The sequence below is a fragment of the Sminthopsis crassicaudata genome, chromosome 4 (assembly GCF_048593235.1).
Source record: "Sminthopsis crassicaudata isolate SCR6 chromosome 4, ASM4859323v1, whole genome shotgun sequence".
Taxonomy (NCBI): domain Eukaryota; kingdom Metazoa; phylum Chordata; class Mammalia; order Dasyuromorphia; family Dasyuridae; genus Sminthopsis; species Sminthopsis crassicaudata.
Window position 1 is genome coordinate 37,152,436 of NC_133620.1, and position 21,848 is coordinate 37,174,283.

General features: G+C 43.8%; 1 protein-coding gene across 2 annotated transcripts; it reads right to left on the minus strand.

Moving 5' to 3' along the window:
• Positions 1–3,079: 3,079 nt before the first annotated feature.
• Positions 3,080–21,745, minus strand: LMO4 (LIM domain only 4). Of its 2 annotated transcripts, none has more exons than XM_074266314.1 (5): positions 20,655–21,745; positions 17,181–17,419; positions 9,029–9,125; positions 8,480–8,635; positions 3,080–3,874 (listed from the first exon to the last, which is right to left on the minus strand). In XM_074266314.1, exons 2-5 carry the CDS (start codon positions 17,414–17,416, stop codon positions 3,866–3,868), a joined length of 498 nt encoding a protein of 165 aa, XP_074122415.1. In that variant the 5' UTR covers positions 17,417–17,419; positions 20,655–21,745; the 3' UTR covers positions 3,080–3,865. The 2 variants fall into 2 exon arrangements, with proteins under 2 accessions (XP_074122415.1, XP_074122414.1); XM_074266313.1 differs by lacking the exon at positions 20,655–21,745 and adding an exon at positions 17,647–18,423.
• Between the last annotated feature and the right edge of the window lie 103 nt (positions 21,746–21,848).

Sequence of the window (21,848 nt, forward strand, 5' to 3'; positions counted from 1 at the left end):
TAGGCTGGGGCACTCTATTGACTTCCCCATGTAGAGGAACACATTAAAATTCTGTGATAGGAGCACCTGAAGCCATCTCATTGAAGGATTTCATTTTGTAAATATCATTCCTATTTATGATTTTTTTAAACCTTATCTGTGATATTTGCATGTCGGGAGACTTCCCAGGCTAAGGCCTCTATCCACTGATACAAATTGGCACCCACTCTCTAACTCAGTCTTAGAGAATGATCTGGGTTACAGGATGCAAAGCGACTTGACCTTGATCACACTTCGAGATTGGGCTGGAGAAAGGACCTGAAACTGGGCCTGTCCTACTCTGAGCCTTCCTCCAGCCATTATGACGTGATGCCTGAAATCAGCACTAATAGGGAGATAGGCTCTAAACACAGTTAATATCCTGAAAACGACCTAATTTCATGGGGCTTCATTCTGGTACGACAGTTTTCTCATTTTATGTTTCACAAGACACTAACAGAACAGGTTCCGATAGTTTGTGATAAATCACCATGGCCTGCAAATACAGTATCTCATGGCAAACAACTTGATTCAGAAAGCCTTAACATCCCAATGCCTTCCGGGATGCGTAAATCTCCTAACTAGACAGCTGGATAGGTAAAAACATTAAACCCTTTTTAGAGGGCAATCTCTTTACAAAATGGTTTCATTAATAGGAGTGACAATTTGCATGATTGAGACATTCATATGTATCATAAACATAATTTAAAAAAAAAAAAATCCAGAGTTCAGTGGGGTGCTGTCACATAGGAAGGACCGCCCTTGATTCTTAACGGCACTTGCTGTTAGGGGCTTGGGAGCCATCTTTCCATGGCACGATGAATATGAAATCAGGCTTTAAAAAAAAAAACAGCATATATTCCAGACCAATAACATAACAAACGCAGTGGACGAAAGGTGAATATGTCCACGTACTTCTTTTTTCTTCTTTCAAGCAATGTTTTAAGTGGGGGAGGGGTAGATGAGGGGAAGAAAAAGCTGTCTACCCCATCCCTGTTCACATAAAAATAAACCTAAGTGTTTTCAGTAGCTTTCTATCCACCCAGAGCATCCCCATTAGAGCCCATTTTATTGTTTGAAATGCCTCTGGTTTCAAGGAAGTGTTTTACCTAAAGCAAGACTACTACTTAAATATTCTCTATTGTATATTCATAGCTCCATTAGGCCTTCTCCAATTTAGCACATCAAAGCCAAGGCTTCATCACTTGCTATGTGGATTATACGAACATGAGTGACATTTGTAATCTTAGAGGTCTGCAACTTAAGAAATGCTTTTAAAAGCTTGTTATTAAATAGGTAGCAGGGCTTCAGGAGCCCGCCGTATATAATAGTTCATTTAAAGTCTTTAATGAACTTAGACCTCTAAATCACTAAATGCCCAACTACATTACTTACTCAAAGTTATTAACCATCTTCTTAGTATTTCTAGGTTAGATCGGACAACTGAAAAGCTGTGGGAAATGCAGGGGAAAGGAGGGGTGATGTTCAGGAAGAAGGGAAGACAGAAGGTACTTGTAATTCAACTAACACTATGTTCCTTCGGCATCCTCGAGAGTCAAAGGACCTTTAACTAAGAACCTAAAGAATCAATTTTTGAAATCACTCTTCAAAGAGACTATTCCTTTCCCGACAGGATCTTGATCAGAAACTGCCAAACACTTGAAATTCAAATATCTATGGTGTTCCTGCTTCTACTGCTTCCTAGAAATAAAAAGCTCACCAGACGGAAGTTGGTTAACAGGCAACTTCTTTGTCCTATTTATAGAATGCTTATAGTTTTAGAATGACTCCCCCCTTCCCATCACCACTACCACCATACCTCCACTCTCAGTATACAATTTGAAAAGCGGGGCCTTGGTGAGGAACAAAGCAGGAGACCTTGAAGGAAAACCTGTGGTTAGTTTTAGATACACAGAGCTCAACTTCTGCGATTATGTAGTCTATTTGTATTACCACAGACAGTATATGTATCAGGAGCTTTCCGAGTCGCAGATAAAACAAAATAAATACTATTTTTAAAAGCAAAAAGGAAATCAAAAGTCTGAGTATCAACACACATCATTTTATTGGCCTGCGATAAAGTCGTGAGATTTGCTAACCATTAATTCATCCAGCTCTCACAGCAGCTTCGGCAGCGCCGAGTTGCCGGGCTTCCTCCCCATTTCTCTCCAGGTACTAGCCGTGCCCACTGGGTCATCCAGAACGTTCTTTCCCTAGGGTATTTATAAAGGGTTGAGGGAGCTATGGTGGATATGGGACTGTCTCAAAACTAGTAAACAAACATCTCAAGGATATGACCAAATGAAACCTGAATCCTCTGCAAACATATGGGAAGGCAGAGAGAGAAAAGGGGGGGAGGGGCAGAAGAAAGGGATAGAAGGGTAATAATAGGAAAAAAAGCAAAATAAACAGATAATACTATAGACCATATCAGTACTTAAAACTCACTGGGAAATGGCTTTTCCCCCCATTGAAGATGGCCATAAAATGAGCTCTAGGCTCTTGTTAGCTAATGGAACCTGCACACAGGTAGCTGCAAGGTTTAGAGATGCTATTTCCTTCATAAACCATAAACTGGGTAAAAGAAAAAAAATAAGACATCGGTCATTAGGCTTTTTGCTTTAACATGCTTTTCATCAGTATACGGTATTCCCCAAGTGGAAGTGAGCTAAGGAGCTGAAGCAGTCAGATGATAAATACTTGATAAATATGTATCATATATATGTGTGTATATAGGCACACACCACACACACACACACACACACACACACACACACACACACACACACCTTCATTGCTACGTGGGAGAATGTAGTGAGATGTTCACCATTGTAAAAATTAATATTCTGAAAGGAGGAAAAGCACTGTTTGAAGCTTTACCTCTGTACCTCCGGAGGCCAGAAATGACATGGTGAAATAGTTTGACGAAAGCCTCATTGACAAAGATCCAGATGACGCCTCCCCTCCCAAAAGAAATAAAATGAACTTGCAGACCAAACAACAGAACTAGAAAGTCTTTAAAACACAGGACAAAAAAAGAGGTGTTTAAAACCAAACACGGTTTGGTATTTTCCTTTTAAGTTTTTATTATTTAAATACACCATACTAGAGCAAATGTCTCTGAAAATATCACAAATAAAAGATTTGTCTTCATTCAGCAAATTAGAAGGGGGGGCAGAATTTCTACACAGTAGCTGCTAGGAGCCTTACTTTTTTTTTTTTTTTCCAATTTTTCCTTTTTTTTTTTTTTTTTTTTTGCCATGGGAAGTAGCAACATTAGGACAAAAACACTTACATGCATACATACATTGTATTTTACAGAGATACAATAAAAGTGTTTGTGTGATTGAGTATCACAAAAGCCACATCTCTTTCCTTTATCTCATGTTCAGTTTGGATTGAAACACATTTCCTTACGACACCTAAATATACATAGAGCAAAGAGAATGTTGTTAAGGAAAAACACAGGGTACAAACTCCGGCCAGTGCCCTGCTAATTGTTAATGAGGGTAGAAAGCAGATTTGAACGCTTCTTTTAATTAGCTTCATTAGTCATTTCCCTCCCCCCAGCCCCCTCCCCCCCAAAGATGTCCTCCGGTGGATCTTTTTTCATATTCTCTACAGTCTCCCATTAGCCCAGGTTCATAGAGTCCTTAATGCTCATATTCAGTCATTTTAATACACCAATAAATGTGGGAAGGGCAATCAGGAATAAAGAAGGTGCAGTGGCATGAAGCTGGCACTGGGGCTAGCTACAAAGGTGACTTGTCTACTGGAGACACATGGGATCCATCTGGGATGAACAAAATTTGAGATGAAGGCACGCATTCTGCATTACTCTGACCTTTTAGCAGACCTGGAAGAAATAAAAAAATGGGCATCTTAGCCAAAACGCTAAATGTGAGAGAGAGGAAACTCAAACATGACTGCTTTTGTCTTCTCTACATTCCCTAATCCCCTTTTATTAGACTACTTTCCAACTGTGACTTGATTGAAGATTTCTACGCTACTTACTCCGGCGCTGGAGAGCGAAGGCATAACATTTTATACTGATTTTACTAGCGGGGAAAATGAGACAATAAATGGACTTTGAGAAAGTTTCAGAGAGTGACGTCCTTTTTTGGGAATGGCTTAAATTGGATTAAGGGTGGGTTCCCCTTCTTGAAAAATCATGACAGAAGATGCCTTGACCTCCGCTACAGTGGGGCTTCAGATATTAAGGCTATCGGCAAAGCAAAGGAAGCCCCATCTCTGGTGACCTACGGATATGATTCTTCGCTTCAAATTTCTCATCTGTTATGTTACTTAATGTTACATAAACATGGCAATACATGAAGTCAAACCCATGTGCTTCCACACTTGATGTGTTAATGAATTGTGATAATTAAAAGTGCCTAGCTCAAGAGAAATTTGACTTTCATGGGCAAGTTGAAAATGATCATCCACACAGTCTTCAAATACAATCTGTTTGCAATTACCGAAATGAAATAATATATATTAGGTTTTTATGGTTTTTTAAATGACATTTTGAGCTTCCCAGGAAGTTTTCTTTTCACCCTTTCCCTAAGTTACTAAAAGCCTGAGGTCTATTAGTAACGGCAACCCCCCACTTTCCAGCTAATTAAAGTGGTGGAGGCTGAATTCCCCAGAGTTGAAGCTCAGTGTGAGAAAGGTAATTTGTCTGTCCAGAACAAAGATTAGGGAGCAGCCAGCAAGCATATTTAATAAATGAGCATCCAATGTCCTCCACGATGGACACACACCCGCACACCACCAATTATATAACTACAAGAGAATTGCTGAGTGATATGGAAACTAGAAGACTCTACATTTTCCTCTAAGTGAATGGAAGGATGAAATCAAACTCCCATTTTATTGAAAAAGAAGAGATAAGTTGATGTTCAGTATAATGGTCTGGTAGCTCACTTTTTAAGGGGGAGGGGGAATCGGTAACAGGCAGCGATTTACTGAACACCATGGAAGGTATCTGAGTGGGTTTATTCGGCCCTATAGACAGGCTATAAATGTTCTCCTGAGGATAACTAAGCTTCTTTTAAATGACACAGCCTACGGGGTTCCCCCCTCCTTTCCTTTTTTTTTTTTTTTTTTTTGGTCCTGACACACTAGTACTCTTATATTTCACTCAAGAGGCATCCGATTTAAAGGCTTGAAATTATTTTTCTTAGAATACACAATCAATGATGCAGAACTAAAAAAAAAAAAAAAAAAACAACAACAACAAAAAAAAAAAAAAAACCCTGTAGACAGATCTCATATATGATAGTGAAACTTTAAAGGAACTACATAAGTTGATATTTTCTATAGCAATTCTTTTAAAAAGACAATGTTGAAGTAATCAGCTTATTTCATACATACATGCATATATGATGTGTGTATATATATATGCATGTGTATATATAGAATATATGTATGTATTTTATGTGTATGCATATATATGTATACACACACACACAAATGCCCATACTCAATTAGCTATAGAACGTAGTTATAGCTATAGCTAAAGAAATCCAATTTACTAAAAGGAAGAATTTTTAAGAATTTCTGAACACTCTTCTCCTCATTTTCTTATACATTTGAAGTGCTTTTTAAACCTTAAAGTCCGATATAAACACTAGTCACTGTTAGTGGTAGTAGTATTAACAATAGTGATGATGAGAATAATGTGTTTTTATGATATACTGTACTTGTCCCAAATCATCACCAATAGAACCACATTACCTAGTACACTAATTATGCTCACAAAATACTAATATACTAATGAAAAAAAAAAAACTGTAAAAGAATTCTATTAACAGGGAAATAGCTTTAATTAATTCTAAAACAGACAGCTTTTCAGAAAATATCTAATAAACACATACCCTAAAATTATCTTTTCTTAGGCTTTTTAAGTGCTATTGCCTTTTGGGAACCCTGTCTGGCCTTTTGTTTCTCAGGTTGAAACAGCTACACTGCTAGGATTAGTAGGTTCTGTTGTCCAAAAGAAGCATTCCCCTGTCCTTATCTCCTTTCCTGCCAATGCCAAATGTGGAGAACAGGAAGGATGCTATACAGAAATATTTTGTGTGTGTGTGTGTGTATGTGCACGCACACATCTATGTATTTGTAGGGATGTATGTATGTGTCTGTGTTTCTATATATGTATCTGTATCCTATTTCACTAGAAATATGCTATCCTGAAATATATAACAGAAAGCTGTATTTCTCTGCTGCCGTCCCTCTTCCTTCCCAAACTCTTCATATACCTTACTGAGTGTGGCTCAAATATAGTAGATTAAGCCAGGAGAACAACACTGAGCCCTCTTTTTTTCTCTTAAGTATTGTCTTACTCAGTACTTGGTTGTCGATGGGACTGCCTTACTTTGAATCGCTTCACAGGCCTGGACCAATTTTCCATTTCTTTTCTACTTTCCACATTCTTCACCATGCAGGATGGTGAAGCTATAATAATCATTTTTACGCTTTGCTAAAGTCAGAGAAAGAAATGGGATAAAACTAGTGACCAACTTAAGATCCCATTCAAAGAAATAACTAAGCTTCTATATTATGGTAGAAGAGAAGGAAAAAAGAAATCAACCCCTTGATTCTTGGAGCACATTTCACCTTTTTTTCTACCCTGTATAAATAGGAATGACTTTACCCCTCTTTTGAAATGACTATCTACAAGTATTCATTTAACAGATTCATTGCTCTCTTAAGTCTGCACTCTGAATTTGTTTCATTAAAATTCACAAACATAAATCTAGGAAATGCTGCTTTTCTATGTACTTCCTTGAAAGCATGGTTTTGATATCTTTTTGCCAATATTAAATAGTTACGGTAACTAGAAATTAGGACTTTTGTACTTAGCTAAAATTCCATCGAGTTTCCTTGATTAATTGACAGTGTAATATAAATACTTTTATTTACTCAGTTTGTTAATGTTTGCTTTCCAAGGCAGAGATTAGAGCTTTAATTCAATTTAGTTCATAACTTAGGGAACTGGGGGAGAATACAAAGTCATTATGCCATAATGGTGCCCTTTTTAAAAAATGGTTTTTACATTTTAAAAAATAGCATTTCCTCCTTGAACTACATAGAAAAAGTCTTATGTGTTTGCCTTTGTAAGTTACAACAGACAAAGAAATCTACTATTTTTCCCTGGACTTCTGAAGCTTGCTGAATTCCTCTTTTCAGATAAATGTTATTTTTCGTGATCCTTGCAACAGACATTAATGAAGTTCCTATTGTAAATCTATAAAGAATTACCAAGTGAAGTGTGCGCTTTTTGTTTCAATGCAATAACTCAGTCCTATGCGATTGCCTGGGTTAATGATGAAAAAGTCAAATAGACTATCAGAGCTGATGGAAAAATCTATCACCAATCTGAAATTAAAATTCATCTGTGGTCAATAAGATTTAATATCCATGCAAGTGGCGCTGTAAAGAGTAAATGAATCAATGTCATCAATACATAATCAGTATGAAATATGATGTGAATAAAATTATGTGTGAGACTCATGCATTTCACTCTTTTCTCGACCAGTGTGGAATGAACAGTCTCTTAACTGAAGGTTGACAGTAATTGTTACAAATTAAGCACAGCGGTTATCAAAATGCACTCGCTTGCATAGCTGTAAGACTTATTAAGGAGATTAAAATAGATCTCAAACTATCCAGTTCTAAGGGTGCTGGACAACTGTTGATCAGAACATTTTCCTCTGAAATGCCTTCTAACGTGCCATGATTTGTACCCGTCTATAATTTACTCGTCTATAAGTACGGTCCAAAGGCTTTCAAGTTATGGATCAGAAAGAGAGATGCATAATCTTTAATGGCGCTATTAGTGGTGCAGAGAGCTTAGAGAGACTAAGAACTTTGTTTTAAATGTCATAACTTATTCAAATTTATGGGCCTACCAATCAACAGAAATGCTCTCCTCCGGTATTACAGTATGTTTTGTAAAACTGCTATTCTAAAAATAAATCCAAAGCAAATTGGGGAAGGATGGCAGGTGTCTAGATTTCAACCATCAAACACAGGACTCTTTTCTTCATGACAAAGACATGTAGTCCTGTTTACAACCATAAAGGTTCTAATTTCCCTCCCAAGACCTCTGATGGCATTCTATTTCTGCATCTCAGAAGGATCCAAAGAGATCCAGTGATTAGTAAAGTTACATGATGGGCTTGGTTTTGCTCACCCCAGGCTGAAGGCAGTTGGGGGGGCTAAAACCAAATCAGGATAAGCACATTTCACTAATAGGTATCCCTCCACCTCAGAGTATTTGCATCTGGTCACCCTGCTTCTGAACAGCAGACTTGGACTCTCATCTGCATCTCTTCTTACAAGGATGTTGCAAAAGAAAAAGCATAACCTACAAAACTCAAGGTTTTGGACCTTGAAGAGGCAAGCTGTCCCACCTTGCTCTAAGAAAGCTCATTAGTAATTGTTGGGTATTCACCTTCTGGTCTGACAGTAGTGGATTGCTTTGAAGTGAATTCAAATGACCATTGATGAGAGCTGTAGGTCTATCATGTTCACAAAATAAACTGCCGTTGATGTAGTGAAACCGGTCTCCCGGGACCAGGCGATTCCGGCAGGTAGAGCACGTAAAACACTGGAAAAAAAAGATAAAATCCATTGGAAACAGGTGTAAAAATTAAGTCTTTTGGTGTCGAATCCAGAGCAACCATTTAAGATGAGGGCATCTATCAAGTACAGAAAACACTTAAGTTTTACATTTGGTTTTTTTCCCCCCCCCAATACGCGATTCCCTGGGATATCACCCCAATTCAATACATGTGTGTATGTTTCGTGCCCACGCATGTAATAATTACATGGGAACTACCTCCTACGGAAAACACCTTTATGTGGTCTACTATTCTGAAGGGTTCTCTTGGTAGTCACCGTATATAGACACGAGCAGAGTTTATACTAGGTGAGTACCCCCGGTTAGAAAGCAATGAAATAGAATAGTCAGAAGGAGGATGAGAGGGGAGCCAAATGCTACCTTCAGATGATAAACGTTGCCCTGCGCCCGCATGACAAGCTCACTGGCAGGGATGGACTGTCCACAAGCGCTGCATGCCCCACTGTTCCCAAATAACCTGAAACAAAGGTGATGGTAACCATGAGTGTGTCTGCTCTGTCAAAGAACTCCCCCCCACCCCATGCTTCCCTACTCTCCAGCCCCACCCTGCAGGTTTTTTTTTTTTTGTTTTTTTTTGAGGTTCAAGCCTCCCATACTGCAACTGATTTACATCAAACAGGAAACCCATTTTGGGGGAGGGGACTAACTTCTGCCCACCACACAGGAAGAGGAAGCACCGGATTTAATCAAAAATATTGACTTACACCTCTAGCAAATACAAAAGAATTCTGTACTACACACATTTTTTATCAGATTACTGAGTTCATCATAAAAAAAAAAAAAGATACAATTCATGACTGGAGTTTAAATGCATTGTGTCCTTGAAATTATATGAAGAACTCTTTTGTACTTTAATCATATCTTGAGATATGAGTCATCAAAAGGGTTAAGAGGATTTGATTGTATATCTAAGAAGACATCATGCTCAGTGTATTGAAACTCCAGTAAACCTCCATCAGGGAAGAGTTTCCATTAGAAACTCTCTGCTATCCAGGTTGATATATAATGTGTATGGGTTAACCTTTTCAATCATGGTGTCAACACTTAAGATTTGCCTCTGCTCATCTCTTTCATCCTAACCTTCTCTCTCTCTTGATAATGAAATGCTTGCTCCAACTTCCCTCTATCTGCTCCTGAGTCCACAATTTAGATTACTTCATCTCTGCTAGCAACAAACTGAATGAAATTTCGATTTGAGCAGAAAGTAATTTACCGGGATCTGGACCCATTTGTCATCATATCTCTCTGGGTGTTTGCTGTATCACTGCAGTTTTCCTATGCAATCAAATGAGACCACAACATCTGCCATGGGGGGGGAGGGGGGAGGGAGAGGGCGGGAGGGGGAAGAGGGAAAAGACTAGGGGGGGGGGTGAAGAGTACAAGGAAGTCGAGTGTAGTGAAAAAGAGATACATAATTTTCTAAATGTGTTTAAAGGCACAACACAAGATTTTAAACGGAGACTGAACTTCCACTTTCCAAGAGCATCCACAAGCTAGCTTTTTATTTCTTTTGATCTTCCTTCTTAAACATCCATATTTAAAAAAAAAAAAAAAAAAAACAACCAAACCCAAATGATTCCCTAGTTGAAGGTGAGGATCGGAAAAGTGGGCAGTCACAGAGCCACTTTCTGAATGGGGGTCACCAGGGTTTACAAAATAACATATAGGTGTCATAATAAATATTAATATTTGCACTTCCTCCTTGTCCAAATAAAGTCATAAAATTCTGCTGGTGTCAAAACTCGAAGACGTGTTCCTATAGAATACCCCGTAATCTGAATGATTGCAGCATGCCTCTGTATAAAAAAATAATTGCTTTGAGTTTTCAGAATCTGGTCTTGCAGAGGAGGCTTGTCATGTTCAAACTACTAATTTGCTGTCGCCACTTTATTGAAAATAGCCTGTAAGTTGTTATTAAATGTATCGACTGAACGACAGGGAGAGTAGTAAAACTGCCCCTTAAGATGGCTTTTAATAGGAAGACCGAGAAACAAATTTTGCAGCAGCATCGATTTGAAGAGTTCAATCAAAACTCCATTTCAAAACTAATTAGTCTGAGATCCACGACACATTGACACGTTCTTGCAGAATCAGGAATGGTTACAAAGGGAAGGCTAGAATAATACACTGGCAGGACCTCTAGCCAAAGGACAGCACTGGCAGGAAGCTCTGAGGCCACTGAGATGGTTGGGGTCTTTTACTGGACCACTTCAGGAGTACTGACGAAATCCCAAGGTTTTTTTTTCCCCCTCTTTATTTTTTTCTTTCCCTTCCCCACCCACCTTCCCCCACTCTCCCACCCACCCCCAGCACTGGATTCTCTTAAGGCTCTGGGTGTGACCACCAACAAAGTTTAGAGAACAGGGTAGGCAGAAAAGACTAACAGCATGGGGGGGGGGGAGGGGGAAGTATGGGCTATGGCCAGGTTTCTTCAATCCCCAAAAAGGAATGGAAAAGAACAAGAGTTTAGGCAACAACCTAAAGTTGAAATCCTTTCAATGTGGCAAAATGTATGTTGGGGACTAAAGGAGCCCGGGAGATGGGGAGTGGGGAAATGATCGGAAAAACAGAACCCAGGGCCAAATAAGTCTCTGCTGATGAATATGAGCTCTCCATAAGTATTTCGGAGAACAAGAGTCTGTAATTACGGCTGCCACCACCCCCAACAGGTTCACTCATACCACACCATCTTAAAAACACACTTCCCCAGCACCGATCTGATTGTGCTGCCTGAGTGTTCATTTATTTAACAATTCACCCTGAGTAAAGTCAGCTGCATGTCTTTGGCAGCTAAGTGTATTTTAATAATCCGTGCAGTCATATGTAATCCAAAAGCTTTTCATACATCTTATTTTCCCCAGCACTGCCTCCATAACCTTTCAGAGAACAATCAACTCCACCCCATCCCCAACCACATGATGTACAAAAGAGTAGAAAATTATAGTTACAAAGTTTGGAAATGACTAAAATCTCCTCGTGGATAATGCACTATTTAGTAACATATTAATGCGGTCGGAGATCGGTCCAGGACCTTGTTTCAGGGAGGCCTCGGGAGCCTTAAGCTGGAAGTCTCTAAACACATTGTACATTGTCTTCTCCCCCCTTCACCCAGGATGAAGGCGACTGTTAGAAACTCGACTTTTTTTTTTTCCTGAAAAGTTTTTTTTTTTTTTTTTTTTTTTTTCTGTGAGGCTAGAGAGTTAATTATCTAACCAGGGGGACTGTCCAGGACAGTGTTTGATTTAAAAGGCTCGAGGCTTTAGGTGCTCAATTAAGTAGCTATCGGTCTCAGACTGGACTTTAATGGGCTCTTTTCTCTTTAACTCAGGCTACGGGGAGATATACCCCAGGTCAGGCTAATTAAAGCCAGGGGACTCTTTAATTGTGATGACAGAATCGGTTTCAGTTTCCTTTCTTTGGGTCCTCAGTCCAAGAAGGTCGTTAATATTTCAGCATTTGGGCAACGCAATCAATCACAAACATCAAGCGGTCCCTTATAAGGAAAAGAAGAAGCTGGAGTAGAAGGAAAAATCCCCCCCCCCCATCCTGCACTCTAAAGGTGGTTCGCTCTCATTTGGAGAACTCCCATGTAGCATGGGGCCCGTTTGTCAGCTCGGCCCCCAACTCTCTCCCAATGACGTTAAAAGAGACGAAGAGGAGGAAGGAAGGGGGGAAAAAAGATAGTCCTATTTTTAGTTTGGTATCATATCTCAGCAGCATCTTGGAAATCTGATGACCAATAGCTGGGCTCATTTTCAACTCCGTTACTACTTTAAGGAGCAAACATGTAATATTAAGAGATTCCTGGAGGTGTTTCCTAAGCCGAGAAGCGACGGGGGCCGCGCTTCCAAAGGGGGTGGCGAGCCACCCGTTTCTACCTACAAGTAAATATCAGAAGAGAAAAATGCACATCTCCAGCTACTGATCCAAAAAGCAATTGGTTTTCCTGCAAGTTCCTATATTTAATCTAAATTCTGCACTCGCTATATTAAAACGTAACAAAGAAATGCAACACAGAAATTATGCCTGGAGCCAAGTCCATTAAAGGTACTTCAGAATAACTAGAGACTGAGCACCTTAAAAGCCCCAGAAGCTATTGATACTTAAGAGGGGGGCTGTGCGTAATGGCAACTGCTGCATTAGAAAGAGGGGGAAAAAAATCAGCCAAATTACGCTTGGTTAATTCAGAGTAACAGATCTGCCCCCAAGTGAATTGGAGGCCTTGAATTAATTCTGTTATGACAAATCAAGATAAACGTTCCCCCTAAATTGCATGCGATTTAATTAATTTTTGAGATCCTGGGTTTTTTTTTTTTTTCTCCTAGCTAATAGTTCACATGCTCCTATGCTGTCATTGTGCTTGAGTGGGCAGACTTCAAAGTGATATTAAATAACCAACTATTAGATTTACCTAGCACGTCCTATTGGAAAAATGCCATTTAATTACCTAGCCTGTTCAATTAAAGGGACAGCATTCTCTGAATATAGCAGCTTGCTGTTGATTACCAGGGAAATGAACTCGCCTGCCTGGCGGCTCCTAGATTTCTACCACCACTGTCCCTCCCCCAAACCCCAGCCCCAACACACACAGACACTCACACACCCCTCGGAGCCCCCTCCCCCTGCTGCTGCCGCCGCCGCCGCCTCCTCCCTCCCCCAGCCCCCTACCCCGCCCCGCCGCACCGCGCAGACTGCGGCTGCGGAGAGCCACGTGAATTGCAAAGAAGGGAGCACGCAGCAGCGAGAGGCGAGAGCTATTCTCCAGCGGAGCTCCCGCCCTTTTGCTCGCCCCAGGCCCGGGGCGTCAGCTCCACTCCGCCTAGCCCCGCCGCGGCGGCGGCAAGCGGCCGCTCCGGTAGTAGCGGCAGCCGCATCCGCGCTGCCGGTCGGCCGTCGGGGAACAGCTCGGCGCCGCCGCCGCACACACCCCCCCTCCGCCCCCGGTTGGCCTAGTTCACCGGCCTATAAACCCGGTGTAGTCGGGGACACACACTAGCCGGGACTCACACGCTGCCTTCCTCTGGATTTCCTCTCCCTCCCCCACCCTGCAAGCCCCACCCGTCTCTGCCCTAACTTCCTTCTCCGAAGGCAGCAGCAGGACCCACGAGAGGCGGAAACGGGGTGGGGGGGGGAAGAGAGGGGAGCCAGAAAGGGACCAGGAAGCACCGGAGTCCAGAAGCAACTTTGCAGCACAACACGGTGGGGGGCGTTTCCAAAACCTCCGGAATAGCAAAAGACTGGGGGGAGCGGTGGAGAGGCAGAGAGAGTAGCTTGGCCTGGGCCCCTTTAAGAACCGCCAGAATAACAACCCCCCCTAACTCTCCCCCCACGATCTCCAGACTTCCCCTCCCTCTCTTAGAGGCCAATTTTGTTAATTAAATGTTTTGTTTGCAACGAGGCTCTCATTCATTTCGGACACGTCATTCTGAGCAGATCTAAGCCAGAGACCAGATCTCATTAGATAAAGCCCATCAGAACTAAGAGAAAATGGAGGAGCCTCTAATTAAAGCTTTTAATTGTGTGCGGATTCCCGGCTGCTGGCGGCTGGAGCTGGGGCTGAGGCAGCTTTATCTGAAATCTAGAGAGTGAGAGCAGAAGCCCCGCCGTTCCTCTCCACCCAAAGGATCCTTAGCCTTAAAAGGGTGGGGGGGAGGGGTCAGCAAGGTAATCCATCTCCCCACACACACTTTAGCTCCCTTTCCTTCCCACTCAGGCCCCGGCTGGCTTGCCTGCCTCTCCCAGCTTACCCGATGAAGGTAGAATCTGCAGCTTTTTGCCAGATCTGGGTCGTTTTCAAAAGCCACAACCTCAAGACAGTTTAAAAGCCCCTTAATAAATCGCTCTGTGGTCCCAGCCCCGGCTCGGGAGAGCATCAGAGTCCCTTTCACCTGGCGGCAGCCGCTTTAGCTGATCAATCCGCTTTTCATTTTGTTATTCGCGTCTAATTTTCCCCCAGCGACTCTGATTAAGAGTTGTGCACACGGATTTGGCCTCGGATAAGGGAACTGACAGCGCTCCAACTGGGGGTGTGGGGTGAGGGGAGGAAGGTGATGGAAGGAGAGGGAGAAAAGTATAGGTCAAGTCACTTCTAGATAAACAAACCCAAACCCAACCCCACCCCCAGCAGGCCTGGCAAGAGCTTTGCTAAAACTGCTCAGATCCATTCTGGAATTTGGGTGGGTGGGTAGTGAGTGCTCGAAGAGGTCCCCATACTTCTCGGTTTGGGGTGGCAGGCTGAAGACTGGACTCGTTAAGAGTTCAGCTCAATAAATTGAGACTCCCTAAATATTCATTCGAGAAGTCCAGTTTAAGTTTAGGTGAATGCCTCACTCCTGCACATGCTAAGTCCAATTATCCAGATCCAGGGAAAAGGCGAACAAGTCAGAAGATGGAAGAGGGCCATCAAGTCTGAAACACCCAAAGCTGATCACACTCCATGTTCATAATTGCAGAGAGCAGAGAGAAACAAAATGGGCATTCTTCTTCGGCCCTCATGAAATAAGTCTTATGCCTGAGCTTGCCTTGGGGAAACTCAAATGGACTGGAGGCATCTTCTCTTTTTAATTTGTGACAATCAGAAGGGAAAGTTTGTTTAATGGCTTTTGGAGGGTTAGGAAACTGTATCACCATTCAGTGCATCTAAATAGTTGTTCCATTCCCTCCCTCTCCACTTCAAACCAAGCCTCTTCTTATCCACAGTTCTGCTCTCTGTTTAATTACAACACAGTCAGGCTTAGGGTGTTGCTTAGATTGAGGACCAGAAGAGCAGTACTACAGTGTGCTCCCCCCCTCACACACACATCCATGCGCTGATTTCCTAACATTTACTGCTGAAAGACCATTTAGTAACCACCATACTACTATTTTCTTTTAAAAATAAAATCCTTTTCTTCTTATATTCCTTTTTTCTTTGGAGTCGGTTGAGAAGATAAGAACATTGACCGGAGGTTGCATTAATAAAATAAATAAAACCCCTTAATTACCCCCATCATTTTAAACTAATGACAACTGAATGAACATTTCCTTATTCCTGGCTCAGTATATACTATTTACATCCCTCACAACCTAATGGAGAACAAGACCAGTGCTCCAAAAATAAACTTTTAAGGTATTATAAACCAACTGATTCCTCCACAAGGAAAGGAAAAAGCAACAACTTCCCTATTAACTAGGGAAGGAGAATACTTAAGAATACACTTGGCATTTACATTAAAAATTCCAAAACGTTTAACTAGAATGCAATTCATCCTAAAACTGCATTTCTCTTATACCCACCATGGTCTTTTTTTTTTTTTTTTTAATTACTGGATGTTGAAATAGAACACCTCCTAGAAGCATTCATGTGCATCAGTCTATCAAACCATTTACTCAAATTAAATGTGTGTAATCCTTCAAATGCCTCCTTTCAAATTAATGAGTTTAAGGAGCTTGAGTTCACCTGAAAAGATCCTATAGGCACCTGACCTCCGGAATTCTTTCCATTAATTGTACCGAAACTTGTTAGAAAAGATCATGATGTTACTATACGTTAACTAAAGAATGCAAAATTAACATATTTCACAGTTGGTTTTCACAAATCTGTTTGAAGAACTAGGGTGGTAGGTGCACGAGCACGCGCGCACACACACACACACACACACACACACACACACACACACACACACACAGGGTGGTAGGTACGCACACCCCCAAAAACAAAACAAACACACACACACACACACACACGCCAAACAAAAAAACCACAATCTCTTCTTCAGGAAATATCAATCTTTTCTACACTGCAAACCACACAAGATTCTAAGTTCCCGGACTCTATATAACAAACAAACAGTATAAAGACAAACATTATCACTAGATTCTTTGGCTACAAGGAGAATCACAGGCCTTTTATACTGATAGTTAATCAGTCTGTCTACAAGGAGTATAAAGAGTGAGTCACTCTCTTTCCACTCAAAAAAGGTTAAAGGTGCTTATGTAAATATTATAATTAATCAGATGCCACCCTGGGTAAGTCACTTCCCCTTAACCAGTTTTATTTTGAAGCCAACTGGGTGTCCGTTGTTTCTCTGTAAATAGTACAGCCCAACCTTTAGGAAAGCAGATTAGACTGCCTTTTGATATTTGTTTATTTTTAGTGGGGACTCCTTTTGGACTGGCAGATACTTGAAAGAGATCAGGGGGCCCCCCGGGCCTTCCTCCTGGGCCTCTCTGTAATAACCTGAAGCTGGGCATCAAGAGACATTCTCACAAAGCCTGGGGGTTCATAACTAACTTAAAATAAAAACTAGAACGGGAATAAGACAGCACACAATCCCAACGTCATTTCCCTCAGCCAACTCCACCGCCTTTTCTTATTTCCGTACTTTCACACCCAGAGAAGGTGGTTAGGGATGCAACAGTTGCTTGTGGCAGGTACGGCTTTACCCCCCCCAAAAAAAAAAAAAACAAAAAAAACTTTGCATTCCCGGCCTCCCCGCGCCCCAGATCTCCCAGGCTTGCAGCATCTGCTTACCTAATGTAGTCATTTCTGCAAAGGATCATACCGCTCTTGGTGTAACAGGACGTGCCAATGTCCCCAAGCTGAGCCTGGCAGCAGGAGCACTTGAGGCACCGGCTGTGCCAATAGCTGTCCATGGCATAGAGCAGGAAGCGGTCCGCGATCTTGCCCCCGCAGCCGGCGCACCTTTTCCAGGAGAGGGCGCCCGCCGTCACCGGGGGAGGCTGCGAGCTGCTGCCCGGATTCACCATGGTCTGGAAGGAAGGAAGGGAAGACACAGAACAGGGAAAGGGGGGTGAATCGGGCGGCTGATCGCGCGCGCGTTCGTGTTTGTGTATGTATGCGTATGTATATTTGTGTGTGCGCGCGCGCAGAGGGTCCGAATTGCCTTTCCCCGAAGGGCCGCCGATTAAAAAGAGGGCAGGCAGGGGAGCTAAGGTCAGCAGCGGTAGGGGCGAGGGAGGAAGGAAGGAGCACCAACCCGACCCTCTTTCCAAAGCACTTTTCCCAGGGCTCGGTTCCGAATCCGAGAGGCTTCCTCTGAACTTTGCAGAGCAGCCCACACTGACAACTTCAGCTCGGCGACTGTCAAAAGTCTTCTAGAGAGAGAGGCTCTGCAGTGCGATTCACTCCTTCCCACCCACCCACCCTCAACTCCCCGCCCCCAGCCTCCGCCTATCTTCCCCTCCCCTCCCCCCCACCTTCGGCACCGCATCTAGCCCCTAGCAAATGACGGTCATTTACCCCAAGGCTTCACCACCGCCACCCCCTCTACCGCAGCCGGGAAGGCAGGAGGACGAGAAGCAGCAAAGTGGGGAAGTTAGCAGACTGGGAGGCCGAGACCAGGCTCCCCACCCCCCACGGCCCCCTACCCCCATGTCATGCCCAACTCTGGGAAGTGCAGCTGGAGCTCAAGTTGGGAACACTTCAGTTTCCTGAAAGGGAGGGAGGGAGGGAGAGGGGGAGCAGAGGGAAAGAGAAAGAGTGAGGGTGGGAGGGGAAAAGGGGATAGAGGATGGGAGTGGGGGGGGGAGAGAGAGAGAGAGAGAGAGGGAAAGAGTGCAGTGTGTAAAGTTGCGAAACTGGTTTTTCGGATTTTTTAAACAGCACCTTTCACATGCCATTGTGGTGACGGCCATCTCCCATTATTGTTCCAAATCTCATTTCATTCTGAAGATCAATGAGTGTTTTCTCTGGGTTTTTAGGACACCGGCCAGAATAATAGATCATTGAACTTTAGGACGCCTGTTAACTTCCTATACAAACACACTCCACTTTTGTCTCGCTAATCTGCCCTTGATCAGTAATTTAAATGCTAAAGCTTTGTTCCATCAAAAAAAAAAAAAAAAAAAAAAAAAAAAAGAAAAGAAAAAAAAAGGTGGGGGGAGCATAGGAAGAGGAGTAGGAGGAGGGAAGAACTTTGCAGATAATCAGAGTGAGAACGATCAAGGGATACTCTGGCTAAATAGGAGCTAGCCAGGCTGTCACCAAAAACAGCTTTAAAAAAAAAATTCCCCCACACTTTCTAAATGAATGCCACAAGAGAGGTAGCAACTGGGGGATAATATAGGAATCAATTTATAAAGCTTAGACTAAACCGATTAATTTGTGGCCTCCGATCCCGAGTCCAATAAACTCCTAGTGTTCCTCCAGTCACTTATACTATAAAAAGATCAAGTTATTTACTGCCAATTAAGCAGCATGTTTTTGTCTTTGTCCTTTGTAAGCCGAGTGTGTGTACTCATACCAAGGCTTTGGGCCATCTCCTAAAGGCATTCAGACTGATACCTCCGAAGAAAGACGGCGAACTTTTTTTTGCCTGCCCCTGGCCCAACTTGGTGGCTGGCAAGAGGAGAGGCAGCACTAAGAAGCAAGTCCCCCGATTCCTAAAATAGGCCGATTTTTAAACACATTTCCTCCGAAAGCGTCCCTGAACGTGTCTCTAGTGACCACACAATAAACCAGAAAAAGAACTCCACCAATTAAGCTGTAACAAAACCCCGAGACTTTGGAAACAGGACCACTCTAAAACCCATTAGCATTGCATTTATCCGAATGCATCATACCTTTATGTAAATTGATTTATCTGATGCATTTACTCGAGGAATTGCTTTTTGTTACAATTTCAGCCCTAACCCAAATGAATCTGCATTTCCTGCCCAGAGACTTAAAACTGTTTCTCTTTACGTTTTAATCGCTTTGAATTCCTTTAAAGGAGGTGGGGGTGGACCGAGGAGAGAGGGAGAGAGGGGGAGACAGAGGGAGAGAGAGAGAGGGGGAGAGAGACAGAGAGAGAACAGAGAAGAGAGATTCTATGCTGCTTATCCCCAATCTTTGGTGAGAAGTATATATGTATATTTGTGTGTGTGTATGCACACATGTGTGTGTCCATATGTATATTTTAAAGGAAACATTACACTGAGCAAAAGCATCCAGTAACCCCATTAGCTAAAGCTCTTAAGGACAAGCAATACCTTAATGCTGATTAAATCTAAAAGAGATGATGAATCAAGGACTGACCAGAAACTGACTCCCCAGATAACTATGGACGGGCCCTCATCAAGTTTCATTTAGAGTTGGAAAAAAAAAAAAAAAAAAAAAAAAGCTTTTAAGTTAAATAGGCTTATATTCTAGTAATTACATAGCCGAGCAATTTAGGTCCTGGGATAGAGTCAGTGAAACAGAAAGCAGAACTGGCAGCTAGAGGCAAAATAAGCCCCCCTTTAACAACGTCTCTGGTGTTTTTTAATGGAGACCAAGGGAGGGACAGGCGTAGAGCTGGCAATTTGTAGTACAAAAATGGATGCTTAATTCATGTCTTGATTTTAATTAGGTGATTCACCGGATTTCTCCTGGATTGAAACAAAAGACTTAGAAGCCAAAAGGAATGTTGTTTCTTGTTAAAAAAAAAATAAGATATCCATACGAAACCCTAGCCACTTTGATCTTTTTTGCCACTGTTTCAAAAATAGTGTTTAGTGGGGGGTGAAGAGGATTGGGGGAGGAGGGAGGCAAGACTATTTTCCCCCACCTCAATTCATAACCGAAACAGGCAAAGCCTTTCACTTCTGGGCTGGAAAGGCGCTCCCCCCTCCCCCCCACCAAGCCCTCCTCTTCCAACAAGCCCTTTTGTAAGCAGGGACCGCTACAAAGCTGACGGCCCTGGTGCTCGCCTGCCTGCCGGCCTGCCGGCCTCCCGGTCGGTCCACCCGCCTGCCAGCCCGCCCCCCAGCCTGCCTCTCTCTATAGTTTCAGACTCTCTCATTATCGAAGCCGACGTATTGTTTACTTGCAATTTGGGACGGTGAAGGGAAAGCAGCCAAAGAAAACAACCACGGTACAGGACACCCCCCCTTCCCGGTCCCCGGGCCACCAGCAGCACCAACCCCGCTGCTACCAACCCCCAGCAACACCCCCCCCCCTCCACACACACACACACACACACACACACCTCCCAACCCATCTCGTCTCCTCGGCAAGTCCGCTTACCTGCTTTTCCCCTATATTGCAAAAAGACTGGCGGCGATAGCGGCGGCGGCGAGATCTCCGCGGAGCCGCTCGCTCGGTTTCTCCGGGGCCGGTGGACTGATGGAGCTGGATGGATGGGTGGATGGATGGGTGGATGGATGGATGGATGGATGGATGGATGGATGGATGGATGGATGGATGGATGGATGGATGGATGGATGGAAGGAGGGAGGGAAGGAGCGAGTTCTTGCAGAAGTGGAGTGGAGGAGGGAAGGAGGAGGGGGTGGGACAAGGTAATCTTTTTTCTTTCTTTCTTTCTTTTTTTTTTTAATGCGCGGCTCTATTGGTGGGTCGGGTGCCCCCCAGTGAAGTGGCCGCCCGGCCCGGGAGCAGAGGGTTCGGTCTCAGTCCTCTTTCTCTTCCTCAGTCCTCTTTCTCTTCCTCCTCCTCCTCCTCCAGCTTCGCTCGAGCAGCTGCAAGGCTGGCTGCTTGGCGAGCTCTCGGGCCCCGCGAGCTGCTCGGCTTCAGGCGCGGCGGCGGCGACTGCTGCAGTCGCTGCTGCAAGTTTGGCAATGTGGCTTCACTTTGTATATTCGGCACCCCCCCGCCCTCCCGACCCCCCCTCCTCCTCCTCCTTCTCCTCCTCCTCCTTCCTTCCCTCCCTCGCTCGCTCTGGTCTGGCGGAGGCGGAGGCGGCGGCGATTGCTGAGATCCAGAAAGCGGCGGCAGCAGCGGAAACAACAACAACAGCCCGGGCGGGCGGCGGGGCGGCTGGGCGGGCGGGCAGGCGGAGTCCCTCGCAGGCCACTCACAGCAGCCTTCCGCAGGAATGCAAGCACGAGGAGTGGAGCTAGCGGAGCTGGGGGCGAGCCCGACTGCCGGGGCGAAGCAGGGCTGCTGCTGCTGCTGCTGCTGGCCGTGCTACTGCTGCTGCTGCTGCTGCTGCTGCTGCTGCTGATGTTGCTGCTGCTGCTGCTGCCTCTACTGCTGCCGCTGCCCGGCTCGAAGGCGGCGCTGGCCTCTCGCCCGCTCGCGCTCTCCCTCCGAGGCTCTTACACATGTGTTACTGACAGAGCAAAATCCCAACTACTCTCCAGCTCAGCCGCCGACGTCAGCGGCCCTCAGCCACTGCGCGGCCGGATTGTTCAGGCGGAATAATAAAACCTGCCAATCCGGGGGAGGACAAAGGGATGACTGAAACCGGAGGCGGGGGTG

Coding starts and splice junctions, on each gene's coding strand:
- LMO4 (XM_074266313.1), bottom strand. CDS start 17,880: ATGCGGTGCCGAAGGTGGGGGGGAGGGGAGGGGAAGATAGGCGGAGGC. Junction 17,420..17,646: donor TGCTTTGGAAAGAGGGTCGG/GTTGGTGCTCCT, acceptor CCTTCCTTCCAG/ACCATGGTGAATCCGGGCAG. Junction 8,636..9,028: donor GCAACGTTTATCATCTGAAG/GTAGCATTTGGC, acceptor TTTTTTTTCCAG/TGTTTTACGTGCTCTACCTG.